This window comes from Micromonas commoda, chromosome 12 (genome assembly GCF_000090985.2).
Source record: "Micromonas commoda chromosome 12, complete sequence".
Taxonomy (NCBI): Eukaryota; Viridiplantae; Chlorophyta; class Mamiellophyceae; order Mamiellales; family Mamiellaceae; genus Micromonas; species Micromonas commoda.
Window position 1 is genome coordinate 224438 of NC_013049.1, and position 24368 is coordinate 248805.

General features: G+C 65.0%; 5 protein-coding genes across 5 annotated transcripts; 1 reads left to right on the forward strand and 4 right to left on the reverse strand.

The window, feature by feature from the left end:
- Positions 1–4: 4 nt before the first annotated feature.
- Positions 5–12644, reverse strand: DHC1.2 (dynein heavy chain; the record flags this gene model as incomplete). The annotated part of the gene is made up of 2 exons (XM_002509167.1): positions 5–10892; positions 10965–12644. The coding sequence occupies 2 exons, from the start codon at positions 12642–12644 to the stop codon at positions 102–104; spliced, it is 12471 nt and encodes a 4156-aa protein (XP_002509213.1). The 3' UTR covers positions 5–101.
- A 360-nt stretch (positions 12645–13004) lies between these two features.
- Positions 13005–13964, reverse strand: MICPUN_86976 (predicted protein; the record flags this gene model as incomplete). Its single annotated transcript, XM_002509168.1, has 1 exon — positions 13005–13964. The coding sequence occupies one exon, from the start codon at positions 13962–13964 to the stop codon at positions 13005–13007; it is 960 nt and encodes a 319-aa protein (XP_002509214.1).
- A 1902-nt stretch (positions 13965–15866) lies between these two features.
- On the reverse strand, positions 15867–17516 carry MICPUN_86997 (glycosyltransferase family 4 protein; the record flags this gene model as incomplete). The annotated part of the gene is made up of 2 exons (XM_002509169.1): positions 15867–16649; positions 16815–17516. The coding sequence occupies 2 exons, from the start codon at positions 17514–17516 to the stop codon at positions 15867–15869; spliced, it is 1485 nt and encodes a 494-aa protein (XP_002509215.1).
- Positions 17517–19601: 2085 nt separating this feature from the next.
- MICPUN_103551 (predicted protein) lies at positions 19602–23552 on the forward strand (the record flags this gene model as incomplete). The annotated part of the gene is made up of 1 exon (XM_002508925.1): positions 19602–23552. One exon carries the CDS (start codon positions 19602–19604, stop codon positions 23550–23552), a length of 3951 nt encoding a protein of 1316 aa, XP_002508971.1.
- A 128-nt stretch (positions 23553–23680) lies between these two features.
- Positions 23681–24352, reverse strand: MICPUN_63234 (predicted protein; the record flags this gene model as incomplete). The annotated part of the gene is made up of 1 exon (XM_002509170.1): positions 23681–24352. One exon carries the CDS (start codon positions 24350–24352, stop codon positions 23681–23683), a length of 672 nt encoding a protein of 223 aa, XP_002509216.1.
- Between the last annotated feature and the right edge of the window lie 16 nt (positions 24353–24368).

The window sequence follows — 24368 nt, forward strand, 5'->3', positions numbered from 1 at the left end:
CGTTGATTTCATAGCTACGATAGTATTCACACGTTTAAAGTAACACAGGTTGCGAACCTCTAAGTGTTTGGCTAACCAAAGAATTGTGCATTGCCTCCACCTCAGTCCTTGAGGCTGCACAGCATGGCGACGCCTCGCATCGCCCAGTGATCCGGGTCCACATCCGTCGGCATCTTCATCATCATCAAGAAGTTTGTGGAGTGGCCCGTCGTCGCCAGCACGCCCCTGCGCTCCGCGGTCCGGTACACCGGGCAAGAGTAGTGGGGGTAGTCCTTGATGTCGCTGAGCAGCACCGGCTTGAGGTGGATGCAAGGCCCGGGCTCGAAGAGAACCTTGGGCCTGCTCTCACACAGCATCTTCTTGTCCTTATCCCACGCGCATCCCTCCATGAACAGACCGTGGATGTAGATGCCGCTGTCGGGCGGTTCGGTGTACAGTCCAGGGTCCATCTCCATCATCTCCATCTCGAAGCCCACCGTGTCGATGGCGTAGTTGTTTCCACGCGCAAAGTTTTGCAGCGCCGCGGTGGTGAACGACGGGGTGAAGAAGAAGCCCGAGATCCAAAAGATGGAGGGCTGTCCGTTCCTGTACCAGCCGTCGAACAGGTCGAGCCTGGCGAGCAGGTCCTCGATGTACGATCCGAGGGGTTTGAGCGAGGGGAAGGATTTGCCCATCCACATCGCCGGCACCTGGCCAATCGCGAACGAGTTGAAAACCTTCTCCAGCTCCGCGGACATCACGGACAAGCCGGCGATGGCCTTCTGCAGCTGAAGCAGGCTGTTGCGGATGATGGAGAGGAGCCGGTTGTAGCGCAGCATCTCCTGCGCGAGCACCGTGTTCATGCTCTCCTCGTACCGCACCGGGAACTTTCGCTGGACGGCCTCGATGTCAAAGTTGGGCGGCAGCCGGTCGATGATATCCTTCGTGATTTTGGCCACGAGCTCATCCTGCGCGCCGCCACCGCCACCCGATCCGCCCCCAGTCTTGATCAGCGTCTCGGTGAGAAGCGCCGTCTGCCCGAGGTCCTTCGTGATGTCGGCGTTCTCGTGCAGTCCGAACGCCTCCGGTAACGGAAGAATAGGAAGCGTCGCAATGTAATCCAGGTAAGACTCATGCGAGCCCTCCTCTGGGATGACGTAGGTGCCACTCTCGGACAGTCTGAAACCCTTCTTCAGCGCAGCCGGAGCGTACACCTTGCGCAACAGGGTGTTGAGCAGGCGCCTATCCTTGTCGTCGGTGACCCTCCCGCCGTAGTTGCACTCGCCGGTGGCGTACTTGAGCGCCTCGAACGGCGTCTGTTCGTTCTCGTTGACGTACATCTGGAGCTGTCGGACGGAGATTTTGAGGTCTCCGTCGTCAAAGCCGTAGGGGATGTTCCATCCGATGGGCCCGAAGGCGCGACGCTCCTGGACGAACCCGTGGCAGAACGCGAGGCCGAAGCAGAGCTTCTTGAACACCTCCGGCTTGTTGCACCCCTCGAAGAACTCCTCGTCGGCGATGGGTTCGAGCTGGAAGGAGCGGCGCATGTTAGCGCGCAAACCGCGAGGGGGCTCGTTGGTCATCTTGACTCCGTTTTGAAGGATCGAAACCGGGAAAGCCGGGGACGGCATGGACGTGAGCCAGAGCCTGAACTGCTCGTCGGTGTTCTCCGCGTTGATTCCCTCGCAGATTTTCTCCAGCGAGGGCATCCAGGAGGGCGCCAGGTGGCAATTCTGGAGCAGCACCCACTTGCCCGTCTCGCGCCCCTCCTCGATGAGCACAGCCGCCTTGGGACCCTGACCCTGCCCCATGGAGATGACGCCGATGTCCGATCCCTTGCCCGCCTCGTCCGCGAACTTTAGCAGCGCGGCGGTGGGGTCCGAGCCCGCGGATAAGATGAACAGCAGCGGCGTCATCGCATTGGACTCGTTGTACGAACCCTGCAGGTCAAACGGCGGCGGCTCGATGAACCGTCGGCCCATCGTCTGATCCACGAAATCGTTCACCGCCGGCGTCACCTTGTCGGGGCGCAAACACCGCATCACCAAGAGCTTCTGGAAAGCCGTGGGTTGCGTCCCGTACTCGCCCGGGAACGTCATCTCCTGCGGCTGCACCGCGTCGTAAATCGCCATCCACGCCGCGGTGTCCTGCGCGATGTGGTCCGGGAGGTTCTCAAACACCGAGCACGTCGACGCGAGGCGAGTCACCTCGCCCCACATCTTCGCGCTGATCCACTCCTCGCCCTTGGGCTGGGGCACGGACTTGGCGGTGACGCCCACGCCGCCGGTGAGGAAAAAATTAAACTCCTCAACCGGCAGCCGACCTTCGCTGGTCATGATCCTCGTGCAGAGCAGGAACGAGAAGAGCAGCTTGTCCTTCTCGAACAGCGATCGGCACACGTTCTGGTACAGCGAGTACGTGAAGTGTTCCGCGATGATCTTCAACCGCTCGTCGAGGTCAACCTCCCCGGGTTCGGGTTCGCCCGAGTCCTCGTCCTCGGATTCCTCCGCCGAGGCGTGGATCGAACGCACAAACAGGCCGATGAACCAGGACAGCGAGTACTGGTACATGGGGTCGATGTTCGCCAAGTCGCGGATGGTGAAGAACAGCACCGAGTTGTACGCTCCGCACGGCTTGTACCCCTCTCGCGCGGCGTCAATCTCAACCTGCGTAGCCTCGGCGACGATCTGCTTCTCGGTGATCTCGTCGGATACGATCTTCGCCTCCTTGAGGGTCTCGATGCCCGCGGTGTCGTCGAGGATGTTACCCTCGGACGACGAAAGCGTGTGCAGGATGCGGTCCTCGATGTCCTTGAGGCGCTTCTTGTTATCCGCGGATTCCACGACGAGCTTTTGGCGCTGCGCCTCCAGGTCGGGTCTCTCCTCCGCCACGACCACGCCCAGGAGCTGATCGCTCAGGCCGTCGAGCGTGATCATGAAGTTGAGAAGCGTCACCTTCACGGCGGTCTCCGGCAGGTAGTGCGGGTTGCGCAGTGAGGTTGTGATGTAGAAGCGGAAGTTGTCGGAGAACTCGATGATGCTCTCGCCCAGCTTGATGCACATCACGCCGCCCGACTTGAATAGCTGCTTCAGCAGCAGCGGCTCCAGGGACGGGTCGAGCTCCTCTTTGACGTTCTCCAGTAGCACGGGTAGGCCGAACTGGATGGCGTTCTCCAGAGTGCGGAGGTAATCGCCGTCGGTCAGCTTGATCACCTGCACGTTGTTCTCGCGTTCCATGTTCTTGATCCACTTGTTCGCCTGTCCCTGCGGGTCAATCATCAGTGGCCATCGCCTCGCGTTGGCAATCATGATTCCGTTGTCGATGGAGAACGAATCGTTGGGTAAGCCCGCGATGCCCCACTTGCGAATGGCCACCGGGTCGCCCAGGACGTCCTGAAGCGAAAACTTGGGCGAGGACGGGATCCCGCTCTCCTTGCACATGCTGACCCACGAGTCGGCGATGCCGTCCCTGAACGCCATGGTGAAGGTTCCGAGGTACGAGATCATGCCCGCGGCGATGAGCATGTCACCGGTGAGGTTCTCGTAGGCGATGCCGAGCTTGGCGGCGCTCTCCTTCCAGCGCTCGCCCTCGCCGCCCAAGCCGCCGATCAAAGACTCGGCGCGCTCGAGTTTTACCGTGCACAAGTCAACCTCATCCTCGAGGCGCTTCTTCTCGTTGACGGAATCCTCGAGCTGCTGCTCCATCGCGGCGAGCTTGCCCATGATATCCGCGAGGTTATCCTGCTTCTCCTTGAGCGCGTCCATGATCTTCTGGTACTCAGCCTCGGCCTCGGCGAGCGCGAGCTGCTTCGGTGCGACGATTTTGGCGACTCGGTCGTACGAGTCCATGGCGAAGACCCACTTGCACAGACCCGCCGCGGCAGCCGCCGCGTTTTCAGCCTTTTCGATGGTGTAGGTTTCATCCGCGATGTACTTGGTGCGGAGCTTCTCCATGATCACGGGGTCAATGTTATCCTTGTCGTAGCCGCGGAGCTGATCGATGAACGTCGGGTCCATGAGGAGTTTCTTGGACGGGGGCCAGTAGTCCTCGATCATCTTTCCTGTACCCGCCGGATCGGGCACCTTGGCGGGCTTGACAGCCAGCGCAACGCACACAGACTCCAGCACCAACTTGATCATCGCCGGCGGGCTCTTGAACGAGTTGACGTACTTGATGTCCTTGTCCGTGATGGTGTCCAGCGCGGCGACGGCGGCTTCGAGCGCGGGGATGGCCTCGGCGAGCAGATCCTCGCACTCCTTTTTCACCGCCCCCGCCGCCTCGCCCTTCTTGGCCGCCTCGGCAACCTCCTCATCGACGGCAGCCTTCTTCGGCTCGACAACCTCCACCTTTTCGCGCTGCACCTTCTCCATGAGTTCCTCCGTCTCGGCGACCGTCTTGATCAGGTTGGGTTTGAGCGCCGTGAGCTCGTCCTGCATGTCCCTCACGGCATCCGCGGTGAAGGCGAGCTTCTCCAGACCAACCTCGTACCTCCGCTTGGCGCCGGAGACGGCCTCTCTCTGCTTGGCCAACAACGAGGTGAACATGTTGAGCAGCTCGAGGTAGGACGTGGGCGTGACGTAGTTGTGCCGCCCCTCCTTGGCGAGGTACTCCTCGGAGAGCTCGCCCACCCCCTTGTGGAAACTCTTGCACATGACGAGCAGCTTTTGGCGCTCCTCGGCGGGGACGTCCACGTCGGCTAATATCTTCGAAGCCACCGCTTCCAACGCGTCGTTGGGCCACTCGCGGAACCAGTCGATGGTGCAGCAGTTGACGAGCGAGGGGAACTGCCGGAGCCGCTCCCTGAACGCCTCGCCGATGGGCGAGAAGCACAGGATGATGTGCAGGTTCGCCTTGCAGCTGGCGATGAAGTAGTGCCAGAGCTCCTCGGCGGATTCCAAAATCTGTCCAGCCTTCTTGGCGCGCACCCTGCACTGCTCCATCACCGCGGCTCGCTCGTCGTAGGGGAAGAGGTTGGGCACCTCGCCGCTGTTGAGGATGTTGTTTATGTCCTCGACGTAGGATTCGTCCTTGATCTGGGAGTCGGAGAAGAGGAATACGCACGGTCTGCCCTCGGCGCCAGCCGCCCTGCAGAACTTTTTCAAATCCTCCTTCCACTCCACCGTGGTGTACGACTTTGAGATGGCAATCTGGAACGACTCCATGCCCATGATGAACGCGGCGAGCCTGGACAGCGACTGCCGCCCGGAGCCGCCGACGCCCACCGCGAGCAGGTGCGCGCCGGGTTGCTTGAGCACGCGCGCAATTCGCGCCACGTGCTCGGCGGCGTAGAGGAACATGGCCAGATTCATCGGCGACTTGCTCATGCCGTTGTAGTCCACGAGGTACTCCTCGAGTCGGGTCACCACCTCCTTCATGTCGGTGATCTCATCGTACAGACGGTCGCCCCCCTGGCTGTCGGGTTCGCCGTCGCCCATGAAATCGCCGAACATGCAGTGCCTGAGCTCCTCGGCGTCCACCGTTCCGTCGCCGTCCTCGTCCAGATGAGCGAAGAGCTCGTTGAAGTTTTGGCCAAAGTGCGTCTCCGTGAGCTCCTTGATGTACTCCAAAAACCACGATCGGTCCTCGTCGTCCACCAGGCGGTCGTAGAACACCCGCAAAGTCTCGTGCACCCACAGGCGGTAGTGCTCGCCGACGCCGCCCAAACCCGTCTTGATGCCCTCCGCCTTTTGCAGGGTGAGACCCTCCACCACGCGGCTGACGTCGCGAAGGTTAAAGGTGTAGTGCGACTTGGCGGGGGTGGGGAGCAGCTTGCTGATGGAGGTATTATACACGTCCAGGGTAGCCGCGATGACCGACTTTTGAAGCTTTTGGATATCCTTAGGGAACTCCTTGGTCTTGTAGAACCACGCGAGGATCGTGCCGAAGATGTGCTCGAGCGCCTTGCTGTCAAACTCCACGATGGAGAGCAAGTTGTAGTGCCTCTGATACCGCTGCGTGATGGGCGATCGCCCGCCGCCGGGGGGACCCATTGCCGCCACAAACAGGCAGTCCTGCATGTTCCTGAAGTTATTCTCCCGGTCATACCAGCCCCCGTGGTCCATGTACTGCCTCAAGAGCTCGATAGGGGGCTGAGCGCCGTAAACCTCCTTCTGTGGCATGTTCAGGTCGTCCACCATGATCGCCATGCGTTTTCCGATGGGCGGCCCGTAGTACCCCTTGCGTCGCTTGTCCAACTTGGCATCGATGAGGTACTGGGTGATGTTGGAGGAGGTCTTCGCGGAGAACCCGACAAAGTTTGGCGGCGCCCACTTCTCCTTATCCATGCCCATGAGGTGACCCTGCATGTAAACGGACTTGCCAGTGCCGGTGGGTCCGCAGAAGAGGATCGGGTTGTTGTACTGGATGGACAGATCTGCGAGGAAGAGGTACCTGACCGTGTCCACGGTCGGAACGATGATCTGCTTGAAAGCCATCTCGGGTGGGATGGGGGACTTGTCGATATCGTTCTCCCACGGCACCCACTCGCTCTTGGTCACGTCCCATCTGAAGTCGTAAATCGTGGTCCTGGTCGGGATGAGGTTACCCTCGGGATCCTTAGTCTTGACCTCGTCCGGCGGCAGCGGCGTCGAGGTGGTCATGTGCCCCTCGGGAATGTCCTCCGGAAGGTTGTACTTCTCGCCGCTGGGGCCCTGGTACACGGTGTTATCGCCGTGAGGTAAGTCGAGCTCACCCTTGTACGCGACGCGGACGAACTCGTCGAAGGCGAGCCTGCCCTCGTTGGAGTTTGCCGTACCTCCGATGGACCACGCGAGGCAAAAGACAAAGCACGAGTCGATGTGCTTCTCCATGTCGCTCTCGCGCTTGATGCTCGCGATGAGGCCCTTGGGGTCGGCGAGCTGCTCGACAAGAAGTGACTTGAACGTGCGCATGAGGTTCACGGCGACGTTGGTGCCCTCGTATGTCGTCTCGGCAACCTCCTTGATCTCGCGCTTCATGAACCGGATCGACACCGGCACGAGCCAGTCAAATAAAGCCAGCACCCGGTCTTTGAACGACTGCTTGATGGTCTCTGGGAAGGTGTTGAGCCACGAGAGGCACAACGGCCGCCAGCCGAGCTGATGGGGCTCCAGGTACACCATACCGCACCTCGACACCGTCGCGGGTGATGCCACCGCCAGATCGTTAACCTCAAAGATCATGTTCATCACCGACGACATCGCGACAATCTCGCCCGAGTTGAGGCACAGCTTCTTGTTGTCGTCCAGCACGGTGTTCATGTTCTCGATCCAGATGGCGTCCACGGGGCCGTCGAGCATCACCCACTTACGGTTGGGGCTCGGGTCCGACGCGCACCCCTTGTAAACCTTGGCCAGCACGCCGTCCTGCCACTCGTGCGTCTGAGGGTCGTTTTGACCGTAAAGCTGGCCCATGGTGATTGACTTGGGGTTGACGCAGTGGTACTCGCACTTCACCTGGCCCTCCTCGCCGCGCTCCGCCATGATGGACAAGGCCCTCGCCAGCACCCTGTATGACATGGTCTTACCGCTGAACGGCGCACCCACGAGCATCAGGCCGTGTCGAACCACGATCATCTCGTAGAGCTGGGTGGTTTTGAGGAAAAAGTAGGGGTCCTCCTGGAGGTTCATCTCGGCGCACGCCTCTCGCATCGCCTTCTCCATCAGGGTGTAGTCCGACTTGGGCAGCACCACGCCGGGAAACAGGTCGGAGATGATGCCCTCGAACAACGGCACGTCCTGGGAAAGGAACTTGCACAGGTTCACGTCGATGATGGATCGGAGCATCAGGACGTGTTCGTCCTCATCCGGAAACCTTCGCTTGAGGTTACCAGCCGCGCGAAGCACCGCCATCACCGCGCGCATGCCGTAATCGTAGTGGTCCTGGGAGGAGAGCTGCTCAGAGCAGAGCTTGTAGCACTGCACGATCTTCGTGGCGCAGTCGCGAGCCTCGAGGTAACCGAACGAGTAGAGGATGATCTCGCCGATCATGGCGTAGTCGGGGACCATCATCGCGACGGTTCGGAAGAGCGCCTTGAGGTTATCGGGGAGCTCGGAGCGACCCGCGTAACCGGGGTTCATGGTGATGGAACACCAGGCGCTATACTTGAGGCCAATCTCGGTACCCTCGAAGATGAAGCTGGTCACCCTCGCGGCGATCGCGCGCTGGATGTCGAGCACCTGCTGCGCCACCACCGAGAGCACCTCGAGGTCGATGCGGTTGAACTCGTCGAAGCACGCCCAAGCACCAGACGACGCGAGACCCTTGAAAAACTTGCCCATCTGGATGTAGTCCATCGAGTCGGAGCAATTGAACACGACGCATTGCCTGGCGAGAGCCTTGGCGAGGTCCTTCGTGGTCTCCGTCTTGCCCGTACCCGCGGGTCCCTCGGGCGCTCCACCCATCGTCAGGTGAATCGCACCCATCAGAGTGCGGTAACACCTGTCCGTCAGCGGGGTAATCACCAGACGCGACGAGTTACCGAGGTACTCGTACCCGTACTCAACCTCCGCGGACATGATTCGCATGATCGCCGTGAAGTCCCTGGCGCCGGATGCGTCCTCCTCCCAGTACGACCTCAGCTGCGCCTGCCAGTCGAAATCGGTGGGGGAACTCACCTTGTTCTTAGCCAGGTTCGCAACCACGTCGCGCGCGTGGACGTCCATGACCACGAGCGCGCCGAGCGTCTTACGCTGCAGCGACGTGAGCTCGCCGCGCACGCGATCGACGATTTTCATGAGATCGCTGGTGCACCTCTCCTCGTATTTGCCCACCGCGCGAGTACCGTCGGAGATGGCCTCGGTGACCTGCTTCGTCCAGAACACCGCCGTGACGACGAGGACGACCATACCCGGCCAGTCGAGCACCCACTGGTCCCTCGGCTTGGCTCCGTAGGACTTGATACCCTCGCCGGTGATGTGCGCGATGTTGTCGAACATCGCAGCCTCCACCTGCAGCAACCACTTCTCGACCGCGCCGTTGGCCTGCTGAACCGAGATGATATCCTTGAGGGGAACCTCCTCCTTCTCCTCGGAGATCATCGCGAGGATGTCGTGCTCCTCGTGGCCGTCCTCGCCGTCCGAGAACTTGAGCTTGGCGATGCCCTCGAAGCACTTCTTGAGATGCGGCTGAACCTTGGTGGGATCCTTCGTCTCGGATAAAATTTCGAGCATCTCGTCATTGGACAGGAAGAAGAAGCGAGGGAAGAACAGGCGCTTCTTCTCCAGGTACGCAGCCAGACCCTTCTGGATCTCATCCAGAAGCTCGTTGCAGTCCACGAGACGGTTGAGCCGTTCCTTATCGTTGCCGATTGCGATGACATCGGGCGCTTCCTTGGTGGCGTTCATGATGTCGCGCCACTCGGCATCCACCTGCGCAAACTTCTCGCCCTCCTCGGGCATCTGCTTGACGATGTCCTCCGAGCTGAAGATGGGTTCCAGGTACAGCCACGTGGACTGAACCTTGAGCCAGTTGTCCAGCATGTCTTGCAGCACGTTGAGCACCTGCGACCAGTTTTTCGCGTCCTGCTCGAACGGTTTGACAAACGGCGATGCGCACATGCCCTGAGCCTTGACAATCTGGTCGTCCAGAAGAGCCTGCACCTCCTCGGAGCCGCCAAGGATGTAGGTGCCGGATTCCTTGTAGGGCATGCATCTGAACTCCATGCCAGCCCATTCGCCCATCATCTTGTTCAGCGTCTGCAGGAGCGAGTACTCCTTGGACGCGGCGGCGCCGATGTTCTCCAGGCCCTCCATCTTTTCCTCGATACCCCAGTCCACCAGATTCTGCAGCGACGTCGGCTTGTCCTCGTCGTAGGGCTGCTCCATGAGCTCCATGATCCGCTGCCAGTGTCGGGGCAACAGCGCCGGGTTGGCAACCTCCTGGAGCAGCGGGACGAAGCGCTTGAAGGCGTCAATCTCTTCACGCAGGCGCATGACGACCTGATCGTCCCTGCGGAGCTTGAGCATCTTGAACGCTGCGGTGTTGGTCTCATCCACCGTGTTGTTGATCTCGGTGAGCACCAAGTCGAGGCACGGCGCCGACAGCCAGTGCTGCGACGCGAGCTGCCACTGCCTGAGGCCGTTCCAGGACTCGAACTTGGTGTCGAACTCCTTGGTCGCCATCTTGAGGTTATCGAACGATCCCTCCTCCAGGTCAAAGAGCTGCTGGTACCGCTTGTAGGTGCTCACCTGAGCGGTGGCTGCGTCCAGCGTCGTCTTGACGGCGGCGAGCTCCTCCATGACCAGCGCGGCGTCCGCGTTGGCCTCCATGAAAACGCCCTGGTTCAGCGTGGACTGAACCTTGAATAGCTCCTCCTCCAGGTCCGCGGCGTCGTTCTTGAGCGTCTTCATCATCGCCGGCGTCTTGGATTCGATGAATTCCTTCGCCTCGTCGACGTCACCCTTAAACTTGGACACGGACTCGTTGAGGTCGTCCAGCTTGGCGCCGTCCATCGCGGGTATGCGCATGTCGTAGTTGACCAGCATGCCGTACATGTCCTCGACAATCTTGTGCTCGTTGTTGTACTCCTTGCGGCTCCTCTCGTGCGCCTGGGCGTGGTCCACCAGGGTCATGAATCCCGCCAGGTCATCCGGCCTCGGCTCCATCGTCTTGATGCGCTTGGCGAAGGCGTCGCCCACGCGCGTCGACTCCTCCCTCGCGGCAACGAGGAGCAGCGCCTTCATGGCCTCGAGCATGGACGTGACCGTGGAGTGCAGGTCGCCTCTGAGAGTCTTGGCGTCGACGTATACGACGCCCACCGTGCCGCCCAGCCGCATCTTGTCGAGGTCGCCGACCCAGTTCCGCTGGACCCGCATGTCCGCCCTGAACGTGGGCAGATCCTTGGGCTTCTGCTCGTACTCCTCCTGGTTCCAGGACAGGCCGAACTTGTACACGACGCGGAGATCCTCGAACTGCTTGGCGTACTCGACGCTCTTCTCGAAAGAAGATTCCACAAACGACGAAAACTCAGCCCTGGCGTCGGTGTAGTTGGGGTGGGTCGTGAGCACCTGCATCGGGGACTGGGTGCCTTGGAAGCCCTGGTGGTTCTCCAACCCCTCGAACAGGGGCGTGAAGGCCCGCATGAACACCAGGCGGGGCATCGCGCCGATTGCCTCCACGAGCTTATCGACGACTGCGTCGTTGATGCACCGCATGACACCCTTGGCGTCGGGGGTGAACGTGGTGAGCTCGTGCGCGAACTGCACGGTGGTGCTGAGCACGCCCTTACTCTTGGGGTCCGGGTGGCGCATGACGTGAAGCAGGCCGTCCATGGAGTTTTGCACCATCGCCACGAGCGCCTCGGTCAGCATCAGGTCGGCGAGTCGCACCAGGTTGGGCAGCATCTGCGACTCCTCCACGATTCGCTTGTACCCCCGCGCGCGCTCCTGCCTCTCCCGCTTCATCGCCACCAGACTCTTCGTCTTGCTCACCATCGCGTCGATCGAGTCGTTCGTCTCCATCATCTTCGTGTACTCCTGAACCTGGTCCACCGTTCGCTTGATGACCCGCTCCAGCGCCGCGGCGGCGCGCTCCTGGCACGACTCCATGGCGGGCACCACCACGTTCGCGCGTTGGCGCTCCTGGATTTCGCGAAAGTCGTCCACCTGGTACGTCGTCTGCGGGTCCACGACGATCGCCGGCGTGTACCGAACTTCGGCGCACAGCGCGCCGAGTTCAGCCACCGTCGACGAAAACGTGGGCTTGGTCAGGAACAGGCTTCGCTCGATCCGTTTGCGAACCTGCTCGTACAGGCGCCGTCTCACGTTCGCGCGCCAGATTTTGAACGTCTTGCCCACGAGGTACATCTTGAAGTACTTCATCTGCCTCAGCAGCGAGAAGACGCTGCTGTCGCGCATCCACTCGCCGAGGGGCGTGAACTCGCTCTGCACCCCGGGCCGAATGTGGACGACGCCCGAGGATGAAACCGTGTAGTGCTCCACGTTCTTACCCTGCACCTGGTTCTTGGGCACCACGAGCAGGTCGTACGGGGTGAACGAGTCCTCGGTGCGCGGGGCGTCGACGCAGTAGAACACCTTGATGGGCGCGCCGAGGCCGTTTTTCACGTAGTACTCGACGACGTCGGTGCTCGTGAAGATGCCCGCGCCCTCGGGAGTGCCGTCGCCGCCCAAGCTTCGCCGTGTGCTTCGGCCCTGGGAACCACCCGCGTCGAACCCGCCCCAGGACCCGGCGCCGAGCGAGCCGCGCGACGCGGAGCTGCCCATCAAGGCGCGCCCGTCGTTGGAAGACGAGCGCGCGGCCGGCTCCGACCGTCTCGGCTGCGATTGCGCGAGCGACGCTCGCGGGCCCTTGGAGGCGCGCGCGAGGGAGCCGGAGAGGTTCGGCGCGCTCGACCGCTTACCCGGGCTCACCGGCGGCAGGCGCACGGTGGGGGAGTCGTAGGACGCGGACAGGTCGAGGACATCCTCCGGCGCGTAGTAGTCGTGCGCGGTGGACCTGGACTTCCCGATCGTCTGCCCCGAGGGTCGCGCCCCGGTCATCGCCCGGACCCTCGGGATGTCCCCGCGCGTCGCGTCGCCGCCGTCGCGGCTCATCCACGACGGCTGGATCTTGACGAAGTTCGAGGCGGTCACGGACGATTCCGACCTCGCGGGCCTCGCGGGCCACTCCCCCCCTTGCGAACCCCGCGCGAGGCGGGACTCGCCGGTGCCCTCGCCCGGACCCGCCATCGCAATCAGTCGATCTCGCTAAAAACCGAACGACTAGGATTCCAATTCGACCTGCCTCCCTCTTACCCACGCGCCGCGGACACACCGTAACCCCGGTTCGCAAATAGGGTCGGTTCGCCGCGCACGTGACGTGAGCTCGTCGAAGATCACTCCGCCTCCAGACGCCTGGCGGTTGATCCCGACGGGGACGCTCGCTAATGACCCTATCGAGGTCACCCGGAATCGCTGTTATTCGCCCCGGAAGCGTGGTCTGGTCTATTTTTGGCACACGCGAGCACACGAGCAGACGAGAAAAATTTGCAACCGACCAATTGTATTGTCCGACCAAAAAGTGGTGTTCGCTAGCGACGTCGCGGGTGTTCACCTCCTGAGTGTCGCCGCGGGGGGAGTCGAGAGCATCCCTACGGGATTGAGCACCCCGGCGTCTTCCGCGCCGCCGCCGCCGCCCCGCATCCTCGTCGCGCTCGACTTGATCGCCCTCGCCACGTCCTCGGGCGTCGCGTCGGGATACTTTTCCAGGTAGAGCGCGACGCAGCCAGCCACGAGGGGGGTCGCCATGGACGTCCCCGAGCTTCGCCTGAAGTCCCGGTCGCCCGTCATCCACGCGCTCCGTACCCCCGCGCCGGGTGCGTACACGTCCACCGCGGCTCCCCGGTTCGAGAAGTCGCTCATCGCGTCCGGGCCCCCGCACGACGCGGTAGACATGGTAGACGACATGGTAGACGACGGACCGAAGGAATCCCCGAAGTCTTCGCACCCGGTGCTCCCCACGGTTATCGCCGCCGCCTCCCCGGCGGGTGACGTCCCGCTCGCGTCCTCCCCCGAGTTTCCCGCGGCGGCCACGACGACGACGCCCGCGTGCACCAACTCCCGCACCGCCGCGTCGATCACCGCGCTCCTCGGTCCCCCCACGGACATCGAGACGATCTTCCGAGCGCCGTTGATGTCGTGATCCGCGACCCAGTCCAGCGCGCTGAGCATCGCGCCGCCGTCGCCCTTCCCGTTCTCGTCGAGGATTCGCACCGGGACGAGGACGGCGCACTTGGCCACGCCGCTCGTCGCGCCCACGGCGGTCGCGGCGACGTGGGTCCCGTGGCCCGATTTATCTTCGACGGTTCCGCCGCCAGCTGTGCAGTCGCCGACAAAGTTCCAGCCCGATTCGGTCCGAACCGTGGAAGGCGCGAAGTCCTCGTGCGAGAGCCTCACGCCGGTGTCGAGGACGTAGACGTGGACCCCTTTACCGCAAAGGCACTCGGGCGGGGAGAAGTATCCGTCCAGTCGAGGTCCGTCGACTCGGTCGAGGTTCCACTGCCCGGGCATCAGGTTAGCCTGCGAGTACCCGCAAGTACCCTCTCTCCTCGGGGCGGCGACGACGTTTTGCGTCTGAAACGCGGTCGTCGTAAAGTCCGGCTCGATGAGCTCGATGTCGTCGTCGAACCGTTCGCGGAACTCGTCTAGTGCCTCGTCCCCGGAGCTGGAAGTCGTCCACAGCGTCGCTGTTCGAAAGCCCGGCGCGGACGGCACGAGAACCGACGAGGGCGACACGTCCACCACCTGCGCGTGAGGGCTCCCCGAATCGGTCTCTTCGGTCCCAGCTGACCAGTCACCGCCCTCCCCCGTCGCTCGCCCCGGTCGACGCGCGCCGGATACCTCTCTGGATACCTCTCGAAACCTCTCCGCCGACACGAGCGGCTTGAACCTGACCAGATGCGCGCGTCTGTCTGTCGTGCGCCGCGCCGCCTGCCCCCCCGGTCGTTTCGCCTCCATCACGGCGGCGCAGTCGGGTTCCCTCGCGACCCCGCGCCCGAAGCCCCTCGGGGCGGCGTACACACGCGGCGGCGTCTCGAACCCGCCGTTTGACCGACTTTGACCGCGTTCGAGCTCGGGGTCAGTCCCGCGAGACGGCATCGAGGACGGCATCGACGGCATCGAGGGCGTCGAGGACGGCGAGGGCGTCGTGGACGGCGCCGGTCGACGCGTCTCGGAAGATGCGGTCTGTGGGTCATCCAACGGTCGCGGCCGCGTGGCGAATTCGGGATCTGTATCGGGCGGGGGTTGGGGAATCGTGTTTGTCGCCGCCTCGGGCTGGGGAATAGTGTCGGTCGCCGCCTCGGGCTGGGAAATAGTGTCGGTCGCCGCCTCGGGCTGGGGAAACGTGTTAGTCGACGCCTCGGGCTGGGGAACCGTGTTAGTCGACGCCTCAGGCTGGGGAATCGTGTCGGTCGCCGTCGCTGTCGCCACGGGCCGCGCGTTCACCGACGTACGGGGCCCGATGGCGGTTTTTTCGTCGCTTGTTCCGGTATCCGCCGCCGCTTGTTCCGACCAGGCTTCCGAATCGGTCGACGCCGCCGCCGCTTGTTCCGATGGTTCATCCGCGAACGACGACGGCTGCGGCGTCGGACGCGCGCCCACGTCGACGACGGCGACGACCGCGTCGTCCGAGGGTTCGGTTTGGTCGGAGGAGGCCATTATGACTTCCGGTTCCGTGGGCCTCGCCGCGACGGACCAGGTCTCTGTTGCGGCCGTCTCCGGGAGGTTCGCGTCGTAAAGGGCGTTAACCGTAGATGCGTGAGGGCGCCCGTGCGTCGTGCGCGGGCGCGTCGCAGCCGTCGTCGTCGTCGTGGCGGGAACCCGCGCGACCGGGCGACGTGGCGCCGCGTCGACCGCGGGTCTCGCGCGTCCGTCCGTCGTCGCGAAGGTTCGCGGGGCTGTGCGCGTCGCGAGGCCCGGCCGGGGAGCCGCGCGGGCGTCGTGCCGCCCCGCGCCGGAGTTCCCCGCCGCGTTCGGGTCGATGCCCGCGCGTCGTCGTGCGATCCCCGCGGTGGATCGCGGTGCGGCTCGGCCGCGATACGACCTTGAGGCGGCGCTCGCGGCGGCGGTGCTGCTCCGGGCTCGTCCGGACGCTCTCGCCCCGCCTCCGCGGGCTCCCCGCGGCGCTCCCGTCGCTCCTGCCCGCGCGCGCGCGCCGGCCCGCCTAGGCGCGCCCTGCGCCTCGCACGATACCACGCAGAGGAGCGCGAGGATGAGAGCCAGCGCGGCCCCGCGCGGCGTCATGGCTTATGGGCCCTTTCAAAAGCAGCCACGTCCTTCTTGGCGAGAGAAGCTTCGTCCAAGAAAGAACCCGTCGCTCCAAGAAAGAACCGTAAAAAACATTCTCACGACGACGACGACGCACGCACTCCTCAATCGTTGATCGTTCGTTCACGCAGTTGCTATCGTTTGCTATTGTTTCTTCCTCGTCGAGGTGAACCCCGGTTGGTCGCTCTGCGGCGGCACCCCGCCCCACGTCCCGAGCTCCCCAGCCTTGGGACCCCGCCCGGTGCCCCGCCCCGCGCCCAGCACACCCCGCATCTTCTCGTGCTTCGCCGCCACGCCGTGCACCGCTGCGAAGAAAGTCTCGCCGAGCTTATCCCCGAGCCCCGTGCCCGGTCCCCTCATCTGTTCCTCCTTGATGTCGGCGGCGTCGAGGAACCTGTCCGTGGCCGCCTCCCACGACAGCCTGTACCTGTCCTTGGCGCTGAGCGGCGCGGGATCGGTGCTCAGAGCCTTCTTCACGCACTGAGAAAACTGCTCGGGGGTCTCGTACACCATGCAATTTGGAAACGTCGAGAAGAACTCGTTGCTCGGATGCTTCGCGCAGATGACGTACTTTCCCATCGCCAGAGCCTCCGCGGTGGTGGTGGCGACGACGTCGGACAGGGACGGGTTTATGAACACCTTGTAGTCGTGCATAGCATCGGAGGCGTGGTCCATGCGGCCCTTAAACTTGAGCGGCAGGCCCTTCTGCTTCGCCCTCGCCGTGACGTCGTCAAAGTCCTCGCCGTTGCCAAAGACGTCCAGCTTGAGAGGGTGCGTCACCCCGGTCTCGCTGGTGTTGTGCTCCTCGACGCGCCGCAGGAGCTCGTTGAATCCCTTACCCCACACCACCTTGCCCAGGAAGTAGCACCCCTTGCTGAAAACCTCGGTCGAGGGCCGGATCTTCTCGGGCTCTGGGGCGGGCGGCGGCTTACCCTCGCGAGCGCGCTCCTCGGACCTGCGCCTGTCGCGCTTGGCCCCGAACGACCTGATCATGTTGTTCACGGTGCGTCCCATGGCGGAGGCGGCGGCCGAGTCCGGGTCATTCTCCGCCGCCGTCGCCGCGGCGGTGGCGAAAGCCTTGCGCCTGCCAACCTCCAAAAACACGGGCGACACGCCGTGTATGTTCACAGTCTCGGACCGCGGAAAGTCCTGGACGGCGTCGGAGAGCTTGATGATCTTGTGGCAGTGCACCCTGCTGACCCACGAGTTGACGAACCGCATCGCCGCCTCCTTGACGGCGCCGTGCTCCTCCAAGCGCGCGTACTCGAGGTAGTTTGTGTGGACGACGCCGACGACGTGTCGGAACTTGTCGCTCCACCTGCTGCCGGTGTGGTACCAGTTGAGGTGCTCGGGTTCCTCGAGCACCGCCACGTCGTGCTTCCCGTCGCTTATGTACTCGGACACGTCCCCGACGGGGATGATGCTGTACTTATCCGTGGCGTACCTCCCCGGGTAAAAGTCGAGCTTCATCTTGGGTTCAAACCCGCACCGCTCCTTCACCCACTTGTTGATGTACTCACCCTGCTCCTCGGGGGTGTCGAATATCACGTTCGGGTGCACCATCCGCTGCTCCGCGGGCGTGAGCCACGGCACCACGAGCGTCACCTCGTGTAAACCGCGCCGCGCGAGATACGCGGCTCGAAGCAGCGGGTTGACCGCCGTGCCCGTCATCCACGGCAGCGACGCGGTGGTGACGATGGCCACCGACCTACCCGGGTCCCTGAGGCTGCCGTTTTGCCCGTTGGGACCCGCGGAAGAAACATCATCCTCCCGTTGGCGACGGAAGAAACCCATCTCGCCCGCGCTCTGCCTCCGCGGGCGCGCGGTCAAGGCGTCCGCGCCGGCGTCCCGTCGTTCCTGAGCGGGGGAAACCGCCGCCGCCACCGGACCGGATTGGCCCGAGGAGGACGTCTCGGGGGAGGGGTCCTCCCCCGGTGAGGAGGACGCCGGTGAGGAAGCCGGTGGTTCGGGTTGGTCAGGGGACTCGGGCGAGACGGTCGCCGGCTCGGATGCAGCGGCGACGCCCTCCGCGTCACTCCGGTTGGCGGAAGGTTCCCTAGACGCCGACCTCCTCGAACGCCGCCCGCGCCATCCCCGCCGCGCGCCCTCCTTCGGCGTCGTCGGCGCGTCCCCCGCCGCCGCTTCGCGATTCTCGGCTTCGCGACTCTCGGCTTCGTGACTCTCGGCTTCGTGACTCTCGGCCCCACCTCGGTCCGCCTCGTCGTCCCCCCCCGGCTTGGACGCCTCCGCCTCGGCGTTTTCATCCGGCAACGTCGCGGCGCCGGCGGGGTCGAACGTCCCGCTCGCGCGCCGCTTCGCCCCACCCCTGACTGGCGGCGGCGTGAACCGGAAGAGGCCCGTGCCGGAGCCACCCCCCGACTCCCTCAGCTGGGACAGCTTCCCCTCCCTGTCCCTCGCCGTGGCCAGCCACTCCTTGACCGCCTTGCCTCCCGCGTCGTGCATCTCGTTGAGCCAGTCGCCCGGGGACCTCATGTCCGCTGGCATGTTCGCCGCCGCCGCCGCCATCCTCTCCTCCACCGTGCGCCTGAGGTTATCCAGCGACTCCGAGGACACGGACGGGGCGAGTCGCGGCGGCGACCACATAGCCGGAAACCTTCGCTCGTCGCCGTTTGACGACGTCGAAGCCGCGTCACCCGATCCATTAACGTCGCCGTCGCCCGGAAGCACCGACGTCTTCAGGGACTTGAAGACGTCCCACTCCGGGAGCGGGTTCACGAGCGGCAGCACCGGACCCTTGGGCTTCCCCGCCATGTTCCACACGGTCGGCAGCTCCTTCGGCGCGCCGTCGTCGCCCGCGCTTGTCTCGGAGAGCGGGGAGTCGTGTGTCCTCGATCGTCGCATGCCGCTCGCCGCGCGCGTCACGCCTGTGCGCACGCGGTTGAGCAGCGCGCTGTCGTCCGCCCCGATGAGGGGCAGGTCCAGCTTCGGCGCGCGACGGGCGAGCTCGGTGATGGACGGCACCGAGGGCATGCGCGAGGCTCGGGCGTCGTCCGCGCTCGTGCCGACGCCCATGCTGCCGAGCCGCCGCTGCACCGCGGCGCGCGCGTTCGTCACGCGCGAGTCCATCGCCGCGCGGAGCTCGCCGAGCGAGAAGGCACCACCGTTGGCTCCATCACCGGCGCCCGAAGTTCCCGCGGAGGGGTCGGAACCCGCGGGGGACGCCATCCCGGGGAGCCGCGATCTGCGCCGATACGCCCCTCTTGGAAAAAATTAGAAGGGCCGCTTCACGCGTCGGGCCCAATTGGAGGTTGGGACGAGGCCCCGAAGCGCCTCCGGACGCGGGCTACGCACCCCACGCCGCGCCGTGAGGTTGGCGTCGAGCGATTCACCGCGAATTCGCCCGCACTTAACCCCCGCGCGTGGTCCAATGGCGGAGTTCCCCGCGGAGGTTCGAGAGGGGCGCCGTAGAAAGAGCCAGAAGATTTTTCACGGGAACCACAAATCTCTCGAGTATCTCGGCTTCTGATTGGTCAATCGAGCCCACGTATTCCCAACTTGCGCCAAACCGGCGGTTGGGGAGTTTGGTTGCCAAACAGCTCTGGTTTCGCCCGCGTCGATTCAAAAGCAACGACGATGTTGTGGAAAGAGAAGAAAAAAGGGAGCGGCGTCGGTGCCGAGAGGGCGCGCCGTGACACAACCCGCGGCGCGGGGTCCCCATCGAGGGCGCTCAGACCTGGCCGCGAGGTGGTAGGAGACGCGCGACCGTTCGACGCGGGGATCCGTGACCGCCCCCGCGCGACCCACCGCCCCCCGCGCGAACCCCCGCCCCCCGCGCGACTGAGGTTTCGTCCGGTTTGAATCGAGTCGCCTGACGCACCCGCGCGAGGGTCGCGGCTTGGGCGGGGCGCGCGAGCCACCATGGGTTTCCTGTCCAAGATATACGAGCGCAGGGGTGCCGCGAAGCTGAGACAGGCCCGAGTCGAGCAGTTCGCCGCGTCCAAAGCCGCCGGGACGTCCTCACCGGCGGGCACCACGCCCGCGCAGAGGGCACCCGGCGGATCGGGGGGCGCGATCGGGTCCCCCGAGTGGGCATCCACCGGCGCGTTCAGCTCGCGCGGTAAGACGCTCGGCGGATCGGGCGGATCCGCGGCTAAGCCCGGTCCGGATCCGTACGAATTCGACCTCGAAGACGAGCCTGTAGCCGCGGCGAACGCGGGCGTGGTCCCGTCCCCAGCTCTGGCGCAGCGACTCTTCGAGTTGCAGCGGCGAGAGTCGTCCTCGCCGGGCGGCGGCGGCTTGCCCCTTCCCCCCGACCGGCTCGACCCAACGCGCGGGTCCGGGTCCCCCGGCGACGCCGACGGAACGAACGACGACCGCGCCGACGAGACCACGGCGCCGAAGGTTTCGAGAAGGGACGAGAAGAAGCGGGTTCCGTCCAGGCCCGCGCCCGGCAAGCGCCGGCGCGTCACCTTCGCCGAGGTGGACGCGTACGACTTACCGGAGGATGAGAGCGACGGGGACGGGGACGGGGACGGGGAGGAGGACAGCGATAACGAATCGGTGGAGATTCCATACTCGGACGAGGAGGACGAGGTCGTCGTCGGCGTCGGCGGCGGCGGGGATGTCGCGTCGTCGCCACCGAGGGCGATGATCCCGCCGGACGCTCCCCTCGCGACCACGCCGCCGCCGCCTGAACGCGGCCCGGGCGGGGAAGACGCGGGCCGAACGAAGGCCGGGGAAGACGACGGCGGCGAGCCCGGCGGCGGAACACCGGTCTGGGCCAAGCGATCGCTTCGCATGACCACCGCGGATACCCCGTCGCCGGGCGCCAAGGGACCCGCGGGGATCCTCAAGTCCGGGCCGGGCACGGTCGGGCACGGCACTCGGGGAGATGTCCCGACGGAGATGTCCCTCTCCCCGGCGTCGTCTCCCATCGTCGTTCCCAGCGGCACATCTCGCGACGTTCGCATGAATCCGCGGGATCCCCACACGGAATACGCGGCACCTTCAAACGGCGTGAACCTTCCGGAGAGCGGCGACGACCTCGCGGATCTCGACGAGGCGCAATACGCGCTGAGCGGGCTGACGCGCAACGCCCCGGCTGTCGGTAAGTTGACCTCCGCGTCCACCCTGGTGAGACTCGCGTCGGACCCGCGGTCGCGGCGCGTGCTCAGCGCGCAGGGACTGGCGCCGAGGCTCACGCTGGCGGCGCTGCAGCTCGGTCGCGAGGCGCGGGCGACGCACCGCCGCGGCGCCATCGACCGGGCGGCCGGCGCGGTGCCCAGCAGGCTCGCCAAGCTCGCCTCCGCGTCGTTGCTGTACCTGGCCAACCTCGACGTGCGAGCGTGCGACGCCGCCGCCGCCTTCGCGAGCGACGACGCCGCGCTGGTCCTGGCGACCGTGCTGGAGGTGACGCCGGAGGAGGAGGCGGAGGAACGCGTCAAGGCTGAGGAGGCGTCGAGGCGCGAGAGAACAAACGGCGGAACAAACGGGGAGGCGACGCGGCGCGACGACGCGAAGCACGCGTTGTCGCGAGGCGGGTTCGCGGCGTTGCTCACGCGCGGCTCCGACGACCGGTGCGAGCGGGACATCTCTCGGGCGCTGACCAGGGGTTTGAAGTTTCTGCCCCACGAGAAGGTGGACGCGTGCACGCTCGGCTTACTCGCCACGCACCGGCAGCTCGTCGTCGCCGAGAAGCTCGCGGCGGAGGCTGCCGCGAGGGCCACGGTTCGGCAGCACCGGAGGGACCATCGACAGGACAAAACGACGACGCGCGCGATGCATCCCGAGGACGAGGACGACGCGGACGTGGACGCCAGCCAGAGGGAGGAGGATGAGGAGGAGGAGGCCATGCAAGACGAGGACGACGAGAAAACCGTTCGGGGCTGGGGTACCCTCAAGGAGAGGCTGGCGGCGAGCGGCGCGATGCTGAACGTCGCGCGGCTCGCGGACGACGCCGCGAGGGAGATTCACCGGTTGGGCGCGGCGGTGTTCTCTCGGGGCCCGGACGAGGCGGCGGACGAGGACGACGAGTCGATCGAGGCGGATGGCGGAGTCGACGTCGAGTCGGAGGAGGAGGACTCGAAGCGAGCCGCGGCGGCGTCGAGGGCGTTTGCGCGACTTTTCCGATGCTTGCGCGTGATCGAGTCCGCGACGTTCGGGTCGTCGTCGTGCGCCGAGGCTGTGCTGGACGGGGACCTGTCCCCGGCGCCCCCGTCGGTGCCGGGGTCGGTGGCGCTGGTTCCGATGAGGAAAAACCCCGGCATGCTGTCGCCCGCGCCAAAGTCGGCGAGGAAATCGCGAGGAAACGAGGACGCCGACATCGCGGACGTGGTGGGCGACGTGCGCGTCGGCGGCATCGACATGTCCCCGCCCGCGTCGCCCAGGCCGGACGATGGGGGAGATAAGCGCAAGCGCGCGCCGAACGACCCCGCGGCGGACGACGAGGACGAGGAGGCTCTGCTGAAAAAGTTCAAGACGGCGGAGGCGCTCTTGCTCACCCCGTCCCCAGGCGCCAAGCGCGTTCGCGGCGGATCCGCGATGGAAACGCAGCCGCGGGGATCCGCCGTCGAGGCCCCCATCGACGCCGACGACGACGCGATGGGCTCGCCGGATCCCGTGCGGAAAACCTCCGGAACCTGCGGAAAACCGGAGCAGGCGCAGACGCCCACGTTTAACTTTCGCGCAGTCGCCGCGGCTGTGGAATCGTCCATCGCGTGGCTGGACGACGGCTCCTCCGACGTGATCGCCGCCGACGGCCGCGGCGTGGGCGACAAACTGCGGTGGACCGTCATGCACTCGCTCCTCGCCGCGCTTCCCACCATCGCGGTCGCGGCGGCGAGCGCGTGCCACGCCACCGAAGCCGGCGCGTCCATCTGCGGCGTCACGGTGCGACGGCGGGGCGGCCTCGGCGTCGACCCCCGGCTGGCGTCCGGCACGCTGCGACACGCGCTGCACGTGCTCACCAACCTGACGAACGAGAACCCGCGGGGGTGCGCGGTTCTCAGGACCGCGCCGGGTGCCCTGGAGACGGCCGCGGCGCTGGTTCCGTGGTGCGCCGCGCTCGAGGGTCTCATTCCAAACGCCGGCCCGAGCGAATCCGCTCGCGTCGCCGCGGCGGCTCGGTCGGGCGCCACCGCCGCCGCCGGGAAAAAAACGCTCGGGAAAACGGCTCTCTCCGCCCGGGGGGAGGACGCCGCGAACGCGAACGCCGCGAGCGTCGACATGCTCAACGCGGCGATGTGCGTGCTGGTCAACGCGAGCGAGGTTGACCCGGAGGTTTGCGGCGCGCTTCGAGTGCTCGAAGCTGACGCGGGCGCTCTGGAGGAGCGAAGGGTTTTGAGGAACGTCAGGCTCAAGGGCGGGACGTTCGGCGGCCGAAAGGCACGAGACGACGGGCAGCCGGTTCGTCCCCTCGGTTTGGTCGAGTTGCTCGCGGGGATCTTCGTTCGGAGCGGCGGCGCCGGGCCGGTGACGGATACACCCGCGGGGACGGTCAAAGCCGGCGACACGGCTGGCGACATAATGAACAAAGTCGACGGGGCCAACCAACAGAGGGTCAAATCCTCCGAGGAGCACGCGGTGGACGGGGAGGTGACCGCGGATATGCTCGCGACGGAGACGGACGACGAACGCGAGGGCGACGGTCTGATCACCCAGGCGTACTCGGCTCTGCTCACCGCGTTTTTGGTGGAGGGTCAGCCCGCGCTCAGGGCGGATGTCGTGTACGTGTTGCCCGAGGGCGGACTGAACGCGTTGGCGTCGGTGCTCGAGAGGTTCAAGACGTTCCACGAGAACCTGGAGTCCATCAGCGAGGCGTCGCACGCTTCGTTGACACGCATCATCCGCTGGCTCAAGGGCGGGAGCTGAAAGGTCTTTGAAAGGGGCGAACAGAGCCGAACGAACGAGGCGGAGGACGACGACGGGACGACACATTTTTTTTGGTTGGCGACGCGCGCAGACGACGCATGTGAGACTAAGCACGGATCCACGTCGAATCACTTCCCGAGGTACCTATCCGCGCACTCCAGGTCCGCGTATATGTCGCATCCCTCCTCCACGATGCCCAACAGCGGCGAGTTGCCCCCGAACGCCCCTCCCGGATACGACCTCGCCTTGAACCCCCTGAAGTTCAAGCCGAGCTCGGCTGATTGCGCCGCCACCGATATGTTGAAGGATACCGTCCCGTTACCCGGCGGAACCTCCGCGATGTTGGCTATCCTTCCTGCATCCGATGCGGCGTCGTTGTCCAGCGCGTTGTCTCCCCCTTTGTCCGTGACCCTCCCGAACACGTCCGCGTTGTAAACCGTCTCCTTGGAAGGGTTGACGCTGTCGGCTTTGACAAGGAGGCAAGCCGGTTTGCCTTGCGTCATGGAACGCTTACCCGTGGGGCACTCCACCACGGTGTAGGTGATGTTGCTCAGCTCGATGGTGGACTGGCCGAAAGCGGCGATCGCGGGGAGCGGTTCGTACGCCACGACGGCGATTGCGGCGGCGAGGGAGGCGACGCGACACGCGAAATCCTTGTCAGCAGCAGCTTCGCAGATGACAACCCCCTTGTTCCTCCTCGGGGATGCGCGGACAGCCGGTCGGAGCGAGCGGGCTCGAGTCTCGCGATGACCAGCGCGGGAATGAATGGATACGGGCGCGATGGATGCCAGTGTCGTCATGAAAGACCGTCAATCC